A 20,028-nucleotide genomic window follows, 5' to 3' on the forward strand; every position below is an offset into this window, starting at 1 on the left:
CGCCGCCGCCGCCGCCGCCGCCGCCGCCCGCCCCAACGGTCCCTCAACGGCCGCCGCGCGCGCCCCGCCTCGCTCGGCCCCGCCCCACCCGGCCGGCGCGCCGCCGCACTGCGGCTCCCACGGATCCCTCCGCGCCCCGCTCCACACAGACGTGCCCGCGAATCTCTCGTCCCCACCCTGCACAGGAACTGGATTTGCCGCCGGGCGCGCGTGCGCTCGCTCCCGCCGCCGGACTACTTTCCCTCGCCGCGCGCCCCGCCTCCCGGGCCCACTTCACTTTCCTCGGCGGAGGAGCACCTCTCGGCGGTGCGTGACGCGTCCCTCTGTGAGCCGCGTCACTATTGGGCCTGGCCCATGGCGGAAATGAGAGCGTGGCGCCCATTGGTCCGACCTTCCCTGCAATGCGTCAAACTGGGGCGAGCCACTGCAAGGTGGTGGTGGGTAAGTCTGGACTCTGTGGCCGCGTGGGTCTTTGAGGAGTAACGAGGCGAAGGGGAAAACGGCGTGGCCGTTAGAGAAGCAAATACATCGTTTCTGTGGCCAGGAGGTGGTAAAAAGGCTGGTGACAAATGCAGAAGGGCTTTCTCGGCTCTCCCCTTTAACCGCTGGAAGATGGTTCAATCCAAAATGCTGGGGTTTAGAAGCTCCGCCCCTAACTGGGCCCTTCGAGGTGGCGGGGTCTCCAAGGTGCCACCTAACGCTCAGAGGTTCCGCCCTCTCTGGTCTTGTCTCTGCGTCCTAAGACGCACTCAGCCGGTGGGCGGGACCCCTGGGCCCGCTTCATCCTTGATCCGCTCAGGGTCTGTGAAATTAGGACCATCCCAGGACAGCCTGTGGGAACGGGTTATTCATTCAGTCATTCGTGCTATAAGCATCAATTAGGCGCCTGCTGTATGCAGGGACCTGAGCTTGGCTGGGCTGGGGAGACCATACTCCCCAACCAGTCTCTCTAGACAGACGACCTCTTTCCTTATTCCAGTGTTTCAGCAATAGGAGGAAAAAGAACTGAAACTTTGTTTATAGGAGCTGAGAAAATGATCACCCCTGCCCCCTCCCCCGTTTAGGGTAGGAACTGACAGTCTCCTGCGTGTCCCCTCCCCACCATGGTGATGGTTGAGAGATGGGTAAACGAGTCAGGCTGGACCAATCATTACGCTCCTCCTGGAACAAAGTGGAGACTGAACCAATGAAAGTCCTTCCCTGGGGTTTTGGATATGCAGCCTGGGCACAAGAAGCCTTTTCCTTTTGGGTGGGTCCTTCCCATAGGTTCTGACTACGGTCATTTTCCCACTCTGCCCCCTATCTTGCGGAAGAAAGTGTCTAGAGAAGAAGAGAATAATAAAACTGACACAGTGGAGAGGTAAAGAAGATGGCCGGGCGCGGTAGCTCATGCCTGTAATCCTAACACTTTGGGAGGCTGAGGCGGGTGGACTGTCTGAGCGCAGGAGTTCGAGACCAGCCTGGCCAACATGGCGAAACCCCGTCTCTAATAAAAATACAAAAATTAGGACAGGGCGCAGTGGCTCACGCCTGTAAATCCCAGCACTTTGTGAGGCCGAGGTGGGTGGATCACCTTGGGTCAGGAGTTCAAGATCAGTCTGGCCAACATGGTGAAACCCCATCTCTACTAAAAACACAAAAATTTTTTTGAGACGGAGGCTCCTTCTGTCACCCAAGCTGGAGTGCAGTGATCCCATCTCGGCTCACTGCAACCTCCACCTCCCAGGTTCAAGCGATTCTCCTGCCTCAGCCTCCCGAGTAGCTGTGACTACAGGTGCCCGCCACCACGCCCGGCTAATTTTTGTACTTTTAGTAGAGATGGGGGTCTCACCATGTTGGCCAGGCTGGTCTCAAACTCCTGGCCTCAGGTGATCCGCCTGCCTTGGCCTCCCAAAGTGTTGGGATTACAGGCGTGAACCACCACACCCAGCCATTTTTTCTTTTTATGGAGATGAAGTCTCACTCTGTTGCCCAGGCTGGTCTCAAACTCCTGAACTCCAGTGATCCTCTTGTCTTGGCCTCCCAAAGTGCTGGGATTACAGGCTGATCCACCATGACCGTCCCTTCTTGCGCCTAGTTTGGCGAGGGGTCTGTGGCTCAGGCATAAGCCAATCAGCATAGCTCTGCTTTCTTGCCTCTGATTGGTTTAATTAGCCAAGTGACCCCCTTTTTTTTTTTTGCTTGTGTGGCATAATTTATGTTACAAAAAGGCCCACAGGGCACGGTGGCTCACCTCTGTAATCCCGGCACTTTGGGAGGCCGAAGCAGGAGGATCACGAGGTCAGGAGTTCGAGACCAGGCTGGCCAACATGGTGAAACCCCTTCTCTACTAAAAATACAAAAATTAGCCAGGCGTGGTGGCACACATCTGTAATCCCAACTACTCAGGAGGCTGAAGCGCGAGAGTCGCTTGAACCCAGGAGGTAGAGGTTGCAGTGAGTCGAGATTGTGCCACCACCGCACTCCAGCCTGGGTGACAGAGAAAGACTCTGTCTCAAAAAAGAAAAAAACAAAAAACCAAAACAAAAGGCCACAGATTGGGCCGGGCGTGGTGGTGGCTCACGCCTGTAATCCCAGCACTTTGGGAGGCTGAGGCGGGCAGATCACAAGGTAACAGTTTGAGACCAGCATGGCCAACATGGTGAAACCCCATCTCTACTAAGAATACAAAAATTAGCCGGGCATAGTGGCGCATGCCTGTAATCCCAGCCACTGGGGAGGCTGAGGCAGGAGAATTACTTGAACCCGGGAGGCGGAGGTTGCAGTGAGCAGAGATCATGCCACTGCACTCCAGCCTGGGCGATAGAGCAAGACTCTGTCTCAAAAAAAAAAAAAAAAAGAAAAGAAAAGAAAAAAGCCACAGATTTTAAATATTCACTTCAATAAGCTTTGATAATTGCATACACCCGTGTAACCACCATCCTAGACAATATTATTGCTATAGAACATTTCCATCACCCCAGAAATCAGTTCTCCTGTGACCCTTTAAAAGTCAATTCTTGCCCTCTTCAAGCAACCACTGTTCTGACTTCTGTCATTTTTGATTAGTTTGCCTCTTCTAGAATTTTATAGAAAGGAAATCAAATAACATGTTTTTTTTTTGTGCCAGCTTCTTTTGCTCAATATATTTTTAAGCAAAAATTGCATGGGGGTATACTTATGTACAAACTTTTCTTTTGTTATTTATCTGAAATTCAAATTCAATTGAGCATTCTATATTCCTATTTGCTAAATCTGGTAACCCCAGTCTCAAAGCCACTCTTTTCCAGGGTTGGGAAATGATGTTTTGGACCTCCCAGGGGTTCCTGGGCTTCCAGTCTTCAAAATTGTCCTCTACAGTTAGCCAAGAGTCCCAATACCTTCTGAGCTTTAGGAAAGACTGATAAACTAAGGCTCTACTCCACTGTAATCAGGGAAATGTAAACTAAAATCCCAATAACACACCAGTTTATATCCATCAGCTGGACAAACACTAAGCCCAGCAATATTATTTGCTGTTGTACCCACACCACAATCTGATGACTCCATTATTTTTTATTTTTTATTTTTATTTTTGAGATGGAGTCTCGCTTTGTTGCTCAGGCTGGAGTGCAGTGGCACCATCTCGGCTCACTGCAACCTCTGCCTCCTGGGTTCAAGTGATTCTCCTGCCTCAACCTCCAGAGTAGCTGAGATTACAGGCACCTGTCACCACGCCCGGTTAATTTTTGTATTTTTAGTAGAGATAGGATTTCACCATGTTGGTCAGGCTGTTCTCAAACTCCTGACCTCGTGATCTGCCTGCCTCGGCCTCCCAAAGTGCTGGGATTGCAGGCATGAGCCACCACTCCCGGCCCAACCCCATTTTTTTTTTTAACTCTACCTCCCTAAGCATGCTCCACCACTACTCACTCTGTTGAGTGCCATTGGCACTTGAACACTTCTGGCTGGTTTCTATTATTTCCTCTTCATCAAACGCTCTCCCCATAATCCCTATGTGGCTTATCCCCTCCTTAACATCAAGTCTTTGTTCAAATGACACATTCTTAATTGTGACTTACCATAATGATGCTATTAAAAATTTCAACCCAGGAGGACTCCCACTTCCACAATGGTGGTAGAAGCAAGCTGGCTGATATGTTTTGAATATTTGTCCTCCTAAAATCTCATTTTTTTTTTTCTTTTGAGATAGGGTCTGTGTCACCCAGATTGGAGTACAATGGCACTATCTTGGCTCACTGCAGCCTCCATCTCCTAGGCTCCAGCAATCCTCCCACCTCAGCCTCCTGAGTAGCTAGAGTAGCTTGCTGCATCATGCCAGGCTAACTTTTAAAATTTTGTACAGATGGAGTTCTCACTATGTTACTCAGTCTCAAATCTCATGTTAAAATATGATTACCAATGTTGGAGGTTGGGCCTGGTGGGAGGTGTTTGGGTCATAGGGGTGGATCCCTCATGAATGACTTGGTGCTGTCCTCACGGTAACGAGTGAGTTCTTATTCTATTAGTTCACACAAGATCTGTATTTTTTTTGAGACAGAGTCTTGCTCTGTCACATAGGCTAGAGTGCAGTGGCATGATCTTGGCTCACTGCAACCTCTGCCTCCTGGGTTTAAGCAATTCTCCTGCCTCAGCCTCCCAAGTAGTTGGGACTACAGGCACCCACCACTATACTTGGCTAAATTTTTGTATTTTTAGTAAAAACAGGGTTTCACCACGTTGGCCAGGCTGGTCTGGAACTCTTGAGCTCAAATGATCCACCTGCCTTGGCCTCCCAAAGTGCTGTAATCAGTTGTAAGCCACTACACCCGGGCAAATCTGGTTGTTTAAGAGAGCCTGGCACTTCCTCCCTGTCTCTCTCGCTCCCTCTCTTTCTCTCTCTGTCCGTAGAATGTGCCTGGTCCCCCTTCACCTTCCGCCATGATTGGAAGCTTCCTGAGGCCCTCACCAGAAGCAGATGTTGGCACCATGCTTCCTATAAAGCCTGCAGAAATATGAGCCACAATAAACCTCTTTTCTTTATAAATTACCCAGTATCAAGTATTCCTTTATAGTAATGCAAACAGATTAAAACACTGACTTTACTCCCCACACTCCCTCAGAAAACCAAAAACAAATATACAGTGCCAAAATTATCGTCAGCAGCATCCCAATATCCCAGAGCCCAAATATGAGGGTGAAACAGTTCCTGGGACCACAGAGAAAGGAAAAAATCTTCTGAGCAGACAGTAAGAGAATAATTCTTCCATATCCATGGCATCCCTCTCTCCAATCTGCATGGCACCAAGTGGGCAGGAAATTCCCCCTCCACTCATAGTTTCTACGTGGGAAAAAGTGAGATCGAGGTGAATAATCAGCTTCCCCACCGTCTTGGGTTCCCTGGCAGGCAATCTGTCCCTGCCTCAACCTACAGGAAGCATCAGGAATGTCTCAAGGGAGAAATATCCTTTGAGAATAGCCACAGACAAAGTGGGGAGGTGGGACTACCATCCCCAGCCTTGGAAACTCTCTCTACTCTGTCACTTGGCCAAAGGAGATGCCAAATCAGAGTCGCTGTTCATTAGCACCATGCTGTGGGAGGTGTCTTCCATAGCTCCCCTGGGAATGAACCCCTAGCCAGCTTCCCTATGCTACTAGGATATCCCCTTTGGGACCTCCCCCATTCGGGATGGGAGACACTCTGATCTTTAATAGAGCCAAGGCAAACCTGGTTTTAAGGTGCCACTGAGTGCTAAAAAGGAGGCAGCAACCTAGCAGAAAAAAATAAACCAACAGGTCAATTATGAAGAATCTATAAGCAAATGGAGCCAGTAAAAGCCAAAACAAGCCAGATGGAGAAGACTGGAATAAGTGACTAATCCTTCAGTGCAAAGGCATAGATGTACATTAACAACAAACAAAAGCAAACAGGGAACCATGAGCTCCCCAAATGGACAAAGTAAGGGACCAGTGACTAAACCTAACAAGACAGTAATATGTGAGCTTTCTAAGAATTCAAAATGGCATTTTTAAGGAAACTCAGTGAATTCCACAATGACATAGAAAAGCATCTCAGAAATTTATCAGTGAAATTTAACAGAGATTGAAATAATAATAATAAAAAAAACCCAAACAAATCTTAGAACTGAGAAATACGTTTGCTGAACTGAAAAGTTCTTTAGAGGTTCTCAACAGCAGAGTGGATCGAGCAGAGGAAACAATCAGTGAACTTGGAGATGGGCTGTTTGAAAATACATACAGAAGAAAAAAAAAGAATGAAAGGAATGGAAATCACCTACAAAATATAGAAGACAAAATCTAAGAATTATTGGTGTTCAAGAGGCAACTGAGGAGGAGCAAGGGGATAGAAAGCATATTCAAAGAAACAATGGAAGACATTCAAAAATTCCAAATATCCAGGTACAGAAAGGCCAGAGAACTACAAATAGATTTGATTACCCCAAGGCATATAATAATCAAACTCTCAAAGGTCAAGAACAAAGACAGGCTCCTAGAAACAGTAAGAGAAAAGAAGGAAATGACACTTAAAGGAGCTCTAATTTACCTGGCCACAGACTTCTCAATGGAAACCATGAAGGCCATCCAAGAATACTGTATCAAGCAAAGCTATTATTCAAATATGAAGAAGAGATAAAGTTTTTCCCAAATAAAGGCAGAGAGAATTCACCACTACCAGATCTGTATTATAAGAAATGCTCTCTTGAAGAAAGAGAGTTCCAGAGAGTTCCTCAATCCAGAAAAAAAAAAAAAAAACCATGCAAAAAAAAAAAAAATTTTTTTTTGAGACAGGGTCTTGCTCTATCACCCAGGATGGAGTGCAGTGACCCAATCATAGCTTACTGCAGCCTCAAACTTCCAGGCTCCGGTGATCCTCCCACCTCAGCCTCCTGAGTAGCTGGGACTACAGGTGCACACCACCATGCCTGGCTAATTTTTGTATTTTCTTTCTGGTAGAGACGGGGTTTTGCCATGTTGCCCAGGCTTGTCTCGAATTCCTGAGCTCAAGCAATCATCCCCCCTTGGCCTCCTAAAGCGTTGGGATTACAGGTGTGAGCCATCATTCCTGGCCAAAGAAAATATTTGAAGGTATAAAACCCATTGGTAAAATTAGGTACACAGAGAAACCCAGGATACTCCAATACTGTAATTGTGGTGTGCAGTTCATTCTTAACTCTACCATAAAGCCCCAAAGACAAATCTATCAAAAACAATAATATTGAGCTGGGTGTAGTCTCAGCTACTTGGGAGGCTGAGGCAGGAGGATCACTTGAACCTAGGAGTTTGAGGCCAGTCTGAGCAACATAGTAAGACTCCATACTTAAAACAATAATAGCTATAGCAGCTTGTTAAGAGACAGGCAAAATAAAAATATGTAAATTGAGGAAACAAAAAGTCAAAATGTGGGAGGGAAGGAGATAAAGTGTGGAGTTTTTATTCATTGTTTCTATTTTTTTCTTTGTGATCTAAGATGTTATCACTTTAAAATAACTTGTTATAAGATTTTTTTAAGAAGCCTCAAGGTAACCACAATGCAAAAACCTATAATAGATTCAATAAAGATAAAAAGTATCAAGTTAAAACATACTACCAGAGAAAATCACTTAATCACAAAGGAAGACAGTACGAAAGGAAAAAAGGAAAAAAGGGGGCCAAGCACGGTGGCCCACACCTATAATCCTGGCACTTTGGGAGGCCAAAGCAGGTGGATCACCTGAGGTCGGGAGTTCGAGATCAGCCTGACTAATATGGAGAAACCCCTTTTCTACTAAAAATACAAAAAATTAGCCGGGCGTGGTGGCACATGCCTGTAATTCCAGCTACTCGGGAGACTGAGGCAGGAGAATTGCTTGAACCCGGGAGGTGGAGGTTGTGGTGAGCCGAGATTGTGCCATTGCACTCCAGCCTGGGCAACAAAAATGAAACTTCATCTCAAAAAAAACAAAAAACAAAAAACTTGTTATATGGATAAGATTTTTTTATAAGCCTTAAGGTAACCACAATGTAAAAACCTATAATAGATTCAATAAAAATAAAAAGTAACAAGTTAAAACATACTACCAGAGAAAATCACTTAATCACAAAGGAAGACAGTAAGAAAGGAGAAAAGGGGGCCAGGCACGGTGGCTCATGCCTGTAATCCCGGAACTATGGGAGGCCAAGGGAGGCGGATCACTTGAGGTCAAGCGTTTGAGATCCATTTGGCCAACATGGCAAAACCCCCTCTCTACTAAAAATACAAAAATTAGCTGAGTGTGGTGGTGGGTGCCTGTAGTCCCAGCTACTCGGGAGGCTGAGGCAGGAGAATCACTTGAACCCGGGAGGCAGAGGTTGTAGTGATTGAGATTATGCCACTGCAGTCATGCCTGGGCGACACAGCAAGACTGTCTCAAAAAAAAAAAAAGAAGGAAGAAAACAACCAGAAAATAAGCAACAAAATGGCAGTAGTACGTCCTTAATTATCAATAATAACGCTGATTGTTAATGAAATAAATTATCCAATTAAAAGGCATAAAGTGGCTGAATGGATAAAGAATAAGACCAACGCCAGGCATGGTGACTCATGCCTGTAACCCAAGCACTTTGGGAGGCCAAGGCAGGAAGATTGCTTGAGCTCAGGAGTTGGAGACCAACCTGGGCAACATAGTGAACCTCGTCTCTACCAAAAAAAAAAAAAAAAAAATTTCCTGGGTGTGGTGGCTGGCGTGCACTTGTATTCCTGACTACTCAGGAGGTTGCTGTGGGAGGATCACTTGAGCCCGGGAGGCGGACATAGCAGTGAGCCGAGATTTTGCCATTGCACTCCAGCCTGGGCCACAGACCTTGTCTCGAAAGAAAAAAGAAAAAAGGCCCAACTCTGTGCTGTCTACAAGAAACCCAGTTCACCTACAAAGACACACTTAGACTGAAAGTGAAGAGTTAGAGAAAGATATTCCATGCAACTGGAAACGAAAAAAAAAAAAAAAGCAGGGGTAGATATACTTGGTATCTATATATGGTATCAGATAAAAGAGACAATTCCAAGCTTGTGAAAAGAAACAAAGCAGGTCACTATACGATGATAAAGCGGTATATTCAGTGAGAGGATAACACAGTTGGTTTTTTTTTTTTTTGAGATAGAGTCTCGCTCTGTTGCCCAGGCTGGAGTGCAGTGGTGCGATCTTGGCTCCCTGCAGCCTGGTTCAAGCGATTCTCCTGCCTCAGCCTCCTGAGTAGCTGGGACTATGGGTGCCTGCCACCATGCCTGGCTATTTTTATATTTTTAGTAGAGATGGGGTTTCACCATGTTGACCAGGCTGGTCTTGAACTCCTGACCCCAAGTGATCTGCCCACCTCAGCCTCTCAAAGTGCTGGAATTACAGGCATGACCCATTGTGCCCAGCCTGTTTAATTTTTGTATATGGTGACAGCTACGGCTCTAGTTTCATTCTTCTACATACAGTTATCCGATTTTCTCAGCACCATTTATTGAAGAGATTGTTCTCCCCCCATTGTATGTTGTTGGTGCCTTTGCTGACAATGAGTTGGCTGTAAATGTGTGGATTTATATCTGGGTTTTCTATTCTGCTCCAGTGGTCTGCATGTCTGTCTTTATGCCAGTATCATGCTGATTTGGTTACCATAGCTTTGTCGTCTATTTTGAAGTCACATAGTGTGATGCCTTTAGCTTTGTTCTTTTTGTTCAGGATTGCTTTGGCTATTTTGGGGTCTTTCGTGGTTCTATGTAAATTTTAGCATTGTTTTTTCTATTTCTGTGAAGAGTGTCGCCGGTATTTTGATAGGGATTGCATTGGATCTGCAAATTCCTTTGGGCAGTATTGTCATTTTAGCAAAATTAATTCTTCTAAACCATGAGCATGAAATATATTTCAATTTTGTGTGTGTGTCCTCTTCAGCTTCTTTCATTAGTGTTTTTTTTTTTTTTTTTTTTTGAGATGGAGTCTCGCTCTGTCGCCCAGGCTAGAGTGCAGTGGCGCAATCTCGGCTCACTGCAAGCTCCGCCTCCCGGGTTCACGCCATTCTCCTGCCTCAGCCTCTCCGAGTAGCTGGGACTACAGGCGCCTGCCACCACGCCCGGCTAATTTTTTGTATTTTTAGTAGAGACGGGGTTTCACCGTGGTCTCGATCTCCTGACCTCGCGATCCGCCCGCCTCGGCCTCCCAAAGTGCTGGGATTACAAGCGTGAGCCACCGCACCCGGCCCCTTGTACAGATCTTTTACTTCTTTGGTTAAATTGATTCCTAGGTATTTTATATTCTTTGTGGCTATTGTAAATGGGACTGCTCTCTTGATTTCTTTTTCAGATTGTTTGCTGTTGGCATATATAAATGCTACTGATTTGGGTTTTTTTTTGGTTTGGATTTTTTTTTTTTTTTTTGAGACAGAGTTTTGCTCTTGTTGCCCAGGCTGGAGTGCAATGGTGTGATCTCGGGGCTCACTGCAACCTCTGTCTCCCAGGTTCAAGCCATTCTCCTGCCTCAGGCTCCCAGGTAGCTGGGATTACAGGCGCCCACCACCACACCCAGCCAATATTTGGTATTTTTAGTAGAGACAGGGTTTCACCATGTTGGCAAGGCTGGTCTCGAACTCCTGACCTCAGGTGATCCACTTGCCTCGGCATCCCAAACTGCTGGGATTACAGGCGTGAGCCACTGCGCCTGGCCAAACGCTACTGATTTTTGTATGTTGATTTTGTATCCTGCAACTTTACTGAATTTGTTTATCAGTTTTAACAGTTTTTTGGTGGAGTCGAGTATAAGATCATATCAGGCCAGGCATGAGGTTTTGCTGTGTTGCCCAGGTGGCTCATGCCTGTAATCCCAGCATTTTAGGAGGCCACGGCAGGAGGATCACTTGAAGCAAGGAGTTCAAGACCACACTGGACAACAGAGCAAGAGCCAACCTCTACAACAAAATTAAAAAATTAGCCAGGCATAGTGGGGTGCACCTGTAGTCCTAGCTACTCAGGAGACTAAGACAGGGAGGTCACTTGAGCCCAGGAGATCAAGGCTGCAGTGAGCTATAATGGTGCTACTGCACTCCAGCCTGGACGATAGAGTGAGACCCTATCTCCAAAAAATAAAATAATAAATAAAGCTATTGTAAAAAAAATCATGTCATCTATGAACAAGGCTAATATGACTTCTTCCTTTCCAGTTGGGATGCTATAAATACAAACATTAGCTGCGTGTGGTAGCGTGGGCCTGTAGTCCCAGCTACTGGGGAGGCTGAGGCTGGAGGACCGCTCAAACCCGGGAGGTGGAGATTGCGGTGAGCCGAGATTGTGCCACTGCACTCCAGCCTAGGCAACAGAGGGAGAATCCAACTCAAAATAAATAAATAAATAAATAAAATAAAAATAAATAAATAAATAAATAAATAAATAAATAAATAAATAAATAAACAAACAAACAAAAATCTATTAAAGGCTTAAATCCAAGACCTGAAACTGTGAGACATTAGTCTGGGCACAGATTTTTTGTGTAAGGCTTCAAAAGCACAGGCAACGAAGTGAAAATAGACAAATGGGATTCTATCAACCCAAAAAACTTCTGCAAAGCAAAGGGAACAATAAACAAAGTGAAGAGGCACTCCACAGAATGGAAGAAAATATTTGCAAACTATCCATCTGACAGGGGATTAATAATCAGAATATATAAGGAGCTCAAACAACTCAACAGGAAAAAAAAAATCTAATTAGAAAGTGGGTGTGGGCCGGGCTCAGTGGCTCACGCCTGTAATCCCAGCACTTTGGGAGGCCAAGGCGGGCGGTTCACTTGAGGTCAGGGGTTCGAGACCAGCCTGACCAACGTGGTGAAACCTCATCTCTACTAAAACTACAAAAATTAGCTGAGTGTGGTGGCGCATGCCTGTAGGCTATGCAGTAGGCTGAGGAGGGAGAACTGCTTGAACCCGGAAGGCAGAGGTTGCAGTGAGCCGAGATCACACCACCACACACAAGCCTGGGCGACAGAGTGAGACACCGTCTCAGAAAAAAAACAAAAAACAAAAAACAAACCAAAAACAGGCGTGACGGTTAATACTGAGTGTCAACTTGACTGGATTGCAGGATGCAAGTATTGTTCCTGGGTGTGTCTGTGAGTGTGTTGCCAAAGGAGATTAACATTTGAGTCAGTGGACTGGGAGAGGCAGACCCACCCTCAATCTGGGTGGGCACCCACCAGCTGCCAGCCCTGCTAGGATAAAGCAGGAAGAAGAAAATGGAATGAACAGACTCACTGAGACTTCCGGCCTTCATCTTTCTTCCGTGCTGGTTGCTTCCTGCCCTTGAACATCAGACTCCAAGTTCTTCAGCTTTTGGACTTGTGGACTTACACCAGTCATTTGCCAGGGGCTCTCGGGCCTTTGGCCACACACTGAAGGCTGCACTGTCAGCTTCCCTACTTTTTTTTTTTTTTTTTTTTGAGACGGAGTCTCACCCTGTCACCAGGTTGGAGTGCAGTGGCACCATCTCGGCTCACTGCAACCTCTGCCTCCCGGGTTCAAGCAATTCTCCTGCCTCAGCCTCCTGAGTAGGTGCGATTACAGGCGTGCACCACCACACCCGACTGTTTTTTGTGTTTTTAGTAGAGACGGGGTTTCACCACGTTGGCCAGGCTGGTCTTGAACTCCTGACCTCAGGTGATCCACCTGCCTTGGCCTCCCAAAGTGCTGGGATTACAGGCGTGAGCCACCGCGCTCAGCCGGCTTCCCTACTTTTGAGGTTTTGGGACTCGGACTGGCTTCTTGCTCCTCAGCTTGCAGACAGCCTATTGTAGGACTTTACCTTGTGATCATGTGACTCAATACTCCTTAATACACTCACCTTCATATATACATCTATCCTGTTAGTTCTGTCCCTCGAGAGAACCCTGACTAATACAGTGGGCAAAGGATATGAATAGACATTTCTTAAAAGAAGACATTCAAATGGCTAAGGGGTATATACAAAAATGCTCGACATCGCTAATTGTCAGAGAAATGCAAATCAAAACTACAATGAGCTATCACCTCATCCCAGTTAAAACGGCCTTTATAAAAAGGTGGATGCTGATGAAGACGTAGAGAAAGGGGAACCCTCGTACACTGTTGGTGGGAATGTAAATTAGTACAGCCACTCTGGAGAACAGTATGGAGGTTCCTCAAAAAATTATAAATAGAACTACCATATGATCCAGCAGTCCCATGCTATGAATATACCCAAAAGGAAGGAAGTCAGTGTATCCAAGAATTAAACAAAAATCTATTAAAGACTCAAATCTAAGATCTGAAACTATGAAACTACCAGAGGAAAACACTGGGGAAATGCTCTTTGCACTCACATGTTTATTGCAGCACTATTTGCACTAACCAAGATATGGAGTCAATCTAAGTGCCCATCAATGAGTGAATGCATAAAGAAAATCTAGTATATGGCCCGGTGAGGTGGCTCATGCCTGTAATCTCAGCACTTTGGGAGGCCAAGACAGGTGGATCACTTGAGGTCAATTCAAGACCAGCCTGGACAACATGGTGAAACCCCAGCTCTACTAAAAATACAAAAATTAACCGGTGGTGGCTCATGCCTGTAATTGCAACTACTAGGGAGGCTGAGGCATGAAAATTGCTTGAACCCTGGAGGCAGAGGTTACAGGGAGCTGAGATCATGCTACTGCACTCCAGCCTGGGTGACAAAGAGAGACTCTGTCTCAAAAAAAGAAAAAAAAAAAGAAAAAATGTGCTATATGTATACAATGGAATATTATTCAGCCATAAAAAGAATGAAATTCTGACATTTGCAGCATCATGTTAAGTGAAATAAGCCAAGCACAGAAAGACAAATATCGTATGTTTTCATTCATGTGTGGGTGCTGAAAAAGTGCATCTCATGAAGATAGAGAGCAGATAGGTGATTCCTACCAGAAGCCAGGAAGGGTAGGGTGGAGGGGGGAAATGAAGAGAAATTGACTAATGGGTACAAATGTATAGCTACATTTGGAAGAATGTAAGATGGAAGAAATAAGATCTGGTGTTTGATAGATCAGTAGGGTGAGTATAGTTTACAATAATCTGTTGTACGTTTCAAAATAGGTAGAATAATAGAAGAAGAATTCATGTTTTAGCATAAAGATGAATATTTAAGGTGATGAATATCCTAATTACCCTGATTTGATTTTTTTTTTTTTTTTTTTTTTAGACTGAGTCTTGCTCTGTCGCCCAGGCTGGAGTACAGTGGTGCAATCTCAGCTCACTGCAACCCCTGCCTCCCGGGTTCAAGCAATTTTCTACCTCAGCCTCCCGAGTAGCTGGGATTTCAGGTGCCCGCCACCATGCCAGGCTAATTTTTGTATGTTTAGCAGAGACAGGGTTTCATCAACTTGGCTAGGCTGGTCTTGAACTCCTGACCTTGTGATCCACCCGCCTCAGCTTCCCAAAGTGTTGGGATTATAGGCATGAGCCACCACGCCTGGCCTCCTTATTTGATCTTTACAAATTATATAAATGTATTAAGTTACCACATGTTCCCTGAAGATATGTACATCTGTTATGTATCTATAAAGAAATAAAATTTAAAAAAGAAAAGAAATTACAACCCAGTGCTCCCAATTCCCTTTACCTGGCTTAAATGTTTTTCATAGCAGTGACCACCTGCTAAAATACAAGATTCTTTTGCTGGAATATAAGCTCCATAAGGTCACAATTTTCTGTCTATTTTGTTTGCTGTTGTATCTCCAGTGCCTAAAATAGGCCCAGGAACATAGTAGGTGCTCAATAACTATGTTTTTCTGAGGCAATGTCTTGCTATGTTGCCCAGGCTGGAATGCAGTTGGTGCAATCTTGGCTCATTGCAACCTCTGCCTCCCAGGCCCAAACAATCCTCCCACTTCAGCCTCCCAAGTAGCTGGGATTACAGGTGCATACCACCAGGCCCAGCTATCAATAACTTTTTTTTTTTTTTTTGAGATAGAGTCTCGCTCTCTCTCCCAGGCTGGAGTGTAATGGTGTGATCTCTGCCCACTGCAACCTCCGCCTCCTGGGTTCAAGGGATTCTCCTGCCTCAGCCTCCTGAGTAAGTGCGATTACAGGCATCCGCAACCATGCCTGGCTAATTTTTGTATTTTTAGTAGAGATGGGCTTTCATCATGTTGGCCAGGTTGGTCTCGAACTCCTGACCTCAGGTGATCCAGCCGCCTTGGCTTCCCAAAGTGCTGGGATTACAGGTGTGAGCCACCACACCTGGCCAATAACTATTTTTTGAATAAATAAGTAAGTATGGGGAGATGGAAATTCTCATACAATGCTGATGGGAGTATTGATACAATCATGCCAGTGAGTGTATAATTTAGGATAGACTAGGTCACAGTGCAGTAACAAATAACTCCGAAAATCTCAGTTAGCACAATTAAAGTTTATCTCTCATTCACACAAAGTCCACTGTAAATCCCAGCTACCCTTCAGGCCAGCTCTACTCCATGTGTTAACCCTGTAACCTAGGGTCCCTCATCTCTCCTAAAGGCCTCTATGTTGCCAGAGCTGGGGAGAGAGAGATGAGAAAATCTCTCAGGCCGGGCGCGGTGGCTCACACCTATAATCTTAGCACTCTGGGAGGCCGAGGTGGGCGGATCACGAGGTCAGGAGATCAAGACCATCCTGACTAACATGGTGAAACCCCGTCTCTACTAAAAATACAAAAAAGAAAAAAAAAATCAGCTGGGCGTGGTGGCGGGCGCCTGTGGTCTCAGCTACTCGGGAGGCTGAGGCAGGAGAATGGCCTGAACCCGGGAGGCGGAGCTTGCAATAAGCCGAGATTGTGCCACCGCACTCCAACCTGGGCGACAGAGCAAGACTCCGTCTCGAAAAAAAAAAAAAAGAAAGAAAATCTGTCAGGAGGTTTTCATTGCCTCTGTCTAGAAGTGACATATGTCACTTCAGCTTATATTTCCTTGTCCAGAACCAGTCATGTGGTCTCAACTCCCTGCAAGCAGATGGAGAAATATATTTTCTCATGTGCCTTTGAAGAAGGAACTGGAAACAGAATTTGGTGAGTGTATACCATGGTCTCAGCCACAGACAACCATTTGACAATGTCTATTGGCAAGTTGAGCATGTAGGTTTGCTAACACCTAGTGATTCTCCTCTTGTATACATCCTTAGGGGCTTGAAAACAGAAGGCAGTGCTGTGTATTATAAAGTTTATTGGCTTGGGAGTTAGGAGACCTCACTTGTAGAAATGTGGTGTCCAACATGGTACTTACTCTAGTAAGTATGATATGCAATCATATGAATTAAAATTCATTAAGATTAATTGCATTAAAAATTTGAAGTCTCAGTTGCACTAGCCACATTTTAAGTGCTCAGTACCCACATATGCCTACTGTGTTGGAGAGGACAGAAGAGCATGTACATCATCACAGAAAGTTCTTACTGAACAGCACTTTGTACAACTAGCTGCACCATTCACACCATCTCTGTTGGCACCAGCTTTCACATGTGTGGAAGGAAAGGGTTACACCAGCTGCATCAGCATCAACCGTAAACTTTTGAGAAAATCCAATTTCTGGGCCCCACCCCAGACTTACTAAATCAGAAACTCTGGGATTGGGCTCCAGAAATATGTGTTTTGACAAGCCCTCCAGATGACTTGGAAACATCCTAAAATTTGAGAATGTTGTTAGACTATCTTTAAGACCAATTCCTTCTAGCTTTGAACTTCTACTACTCAAACATGTAGGATACTAGAGGGTGGGAAGGGATAGGGAGAGACTTGTTAAAGGTGTGATCCAAAAGTATCTGAGGCAAGTTGCAATCAATTTAGAAAGTTTATTTTGCCAAGGTTAAGGACATGCCTGTGACACAGCCTTAGGAGGTCCTGATGACATATGTTCAAGGCAGTTGGGGCACAGCTTCAATTTATACATTTTAAGGAGACATAGACACCAATCAATATATGTAAGATGTATATTGGTTCTGTTGGGAAAGATGGGACAACTTGATGCACCTACCAGGGTTGGGGGGTGGGGTGCTTCCAGGTCACAGATAGATAAGAGGCCAACAGTTGCATTCTTTTGAGTCTCTGATAAGCCTTTCACTGAATACACAATTTACATGTGAGACGCCATAGAGGGGTAGTCACTTATGCCTGAGTCTCGCTTAGTGAATCTGCATTTTTACATAAACAACAGGGCAGAGGAAGCCATCAGATATGCATTTGTCCCAGGTGAGAAGAGGGATGGCATTGGGTTCTGTCTGTCCTTTGTCCCCCATCTGTGAAGATAAGGTATCAGTTATAAATTTACATTGCCAGGGTGAAATTCAGCAGAACTGTTTCAGGGTAAAGATCTTGAGGCTCACAAGAAATTTCCTTTCTGACATATTTTGAGGGAACTGTGTAGCTTTTTAAATCTTTGTAGTTATTTAGGAATAAAATGGGAGGCACGTTTGCCTGATGGAGTTACCATCTTGACTTTTCCCTTTGGCTTAGTGATTTCTGGAGGAGATTTATTTTCCTTTCACAAAGGACATGAAATTACCCTGCTCTGATCATTATACATTTTCTTTATTGAAATATCACCATGTTTCCCATGAATATATGCAATTATTTGTCAATAAACAAACAAAAAAAACCCCAAAATAAAAATGTATTGTCAACAGGAGATTTGTAAGAGTAACGTTCCCTTGCCCAGGGACCATGGAGGGGGAAGATTTCATTTGACGTGGGTAGTGGCCATTTTAGTCCATCCATTTAATTTCTTTTTTTTTTTGAGACGGAGTTTTACTCTTGTTGCCCAGGCTGGAGTGCAATGGCGCGATCTTGGCTCACCGCAACCTCTACCTCCCAGGTTCAAGCGTTTCTATTGCCTCAGCCTCCCGAGTAGTTGGGACTACAGGTCCCTGCCACCACGCCTGGCTAATTTTGTATTTTCAGTAGAGACAGGGTTTCTCCATGTTGGTCAGGCTGGTCTTGAACTCCTGACCTCAGGTGATCTGCCCGCCTTGGCCTCCCAAAGTGCTGGGATTACAGGTATGAGCCACCGTGCCTGGCTCACCCATTTAGTTTCTTTAATGGCTAATGATGTTGGGTATATGTTTATGTGCTCCTTGGCCATTTGTATATCTTCTTTGGAGAAATGTCTACTTAGATCTTTTGCCCATTTTTAAATTGAGTTATTTGTCTTCTTGCTGTTGAATTGTAAGTGCTCTTTATATATTCTGGAATCTAGACACTACTTATTAGATTGTATCAGATGATTTGCAAATCTCCCATCCTGTAGGTTTTCTTTTCACTTCATTAATAGTGTCTTTTGAAGCACAAAATTTAAAATTTGATGAGGTCAATTTATATGTATTTTTTTATTGCTTGTACTTGTGATGTAATATCTAAGAAGCCATGATGTCATATCTAAGGTAACAAAGATATACAGTCATGCACCATATAATAACATTTTGGTCAGTGATGGACCACATACATGATGGTGGTCTATAAGATTATAATACTGTATTTTTACTACACCTTTTCTATGTTTAGGTATGCAAATACCCATTGTGTCTCCATTGTTTACAGTATTCAGTACAGTAACATGCTGTACAGGTTTGTAGCCTAGTAGCAATAGGTTTTATCCTCTAGCCCAGGTATTCAGTAGGCTCTACCATTTAGGTTTGGATAAGTACACTCCATGATGTTTGCACAATGATGGAATCACCTAACGATGCATATCTCAGAATGTATCCCCATTGTTAAGCAACACATGACTGTACATCTGTGTTTTCTGAGAGTTTTCCAGTTTTAGCTCTTAACATTTAGGCCTCCGATCCATTTCAAGTTAAGTTGTATATGTGGTGTGAGATAGGGGTCCAACTTCCTATTTTTACCTGTGGATATATAATTGTGCCAGCACCATTTGTTGAAAAGGCGTTGAATTTCTTCATTGATTTTTTTGGCATCCTTGTTGAAAATCAATTGACTATAGACATATGAGTTTTTGAAATAGACTCTCATTCCTCTGTGTTTATGTAAGTACCAAAAATCTTGATTACTCAGCTTAGTAGTAAGTTTTAAAATTGGGACGTATAGGTCCTCTAACTTCGTTCCTCTAACTGTAACTTTCCAAGATTATTTTGGCTATTCTGGATTCCTTGCATTTTCATATAAATTTTAAAATCAGCTTGTCAATTTCTACAAAAAAGGCAGCTGTAATTTTGATGTGGATTGTGTTGAATCTGCAGTTCTATTTGGGGAATATTGCCATTTAAACAATATTAAATCTTCCAATTCATAAACACAGAGTGTCTTTCCACTTATTTGTGTCTGTTGACATTTATTTTGATGTTGATTTTGTGCATTATAGTGTAAAATTCTTTTTTTTTTTTTTTTTGAGACGGAGTCTTGCTCTTTCGCCCAGGCTGGAGTGCAGTGGCGCAATCTCGGCTCACTGCAAGCTCCGCCTCCCGGGTTCACGCCATTCTCCTGCCTCAGCCTCTCCGAGTAGCTGGGACTACAGGCGCCCGCCACCACGCCCAGCTAATTTTTTGTATTTTTTAGTAGAGACGGGGTTTCACTGTGGTCTCGATCTCCTGACCTTGTGATCCACCCGCCTCGGCCTCCCAAAGTGCTGGGATCACAAGCGTGAGCCACCGCGCCCAGCCAAAATTCTTACAAAGTCTTCTTAAGTTTATTCCTAAGCCTTTTATTCTTTTTGATGCTATTACGAATGGAATTGTTTTCTTAATTTTATTTTCAGATTGTTAATTGCTGATGTATACAGAAATACAACTGATTTTTAGATATTGATCTTGTATTCTGAAAAATTGCTAAAATTGTTAATTAGCTCTAGTAGTTGTGTGTGTGTGTGTTTGTGTGTGTATGTAGATTCCCTAAGACTTTCCTATGTATAAGATTATGTCACCTGCAAATAGAATTTTCCTTCTTCCTTTCTAGTCTGAATTTTTTTTTTTTGAGACAGAGTCTTGCTCTGTTGCCCAGGCTGGAGTGCATGTCGTGGAATGATCTCAGCTCACTGCAACCTCCATCTCCCACTTCAAGCAATTCTGCTGCCTCAGCCTCCCAAGTAGCTG

At 44.5% G+C, this 20,028-nt stretch overlaps 1 protein-coding gene across 1 annotated transcript in view; it reads left to right on the forward strand.

Moving 5' to 3' along the window:
• The window catches only part of LOC116478311 (uncharacterized), a gene marked incomplete at its 5' end in the record, with an annotated part of 109,677 nt that continues 89,649 nt past the window's right edge, over positions 1-20,028 (forward strand). Inside the window, one exon of the mRNA XM_058425746.1 lies at positions 1-441. Within this exon, the coding sequence (XP_058281729.1) occupies positions 1-441 (441 nt within the window). The remainder of the gene's footprint in view (positions 442-20,028) is intronic.

Source organism: Hylobates moloch, unplaced genomic scaffold (genome assembly GCF_009828535.3).
Source record: "Hylobates moloch isolate HMO894 unplaced genomic scaffold, HMol_V3 SCAFFOLD_12, whole genome shotgun sequence".
Taxonomy (NCBI): domain Eukaryota; kingdom Metazoa; phylum Chordata; class Mammalia; order Primates; family Hylobatidae; genus Hylobates; species Hylobates moloch.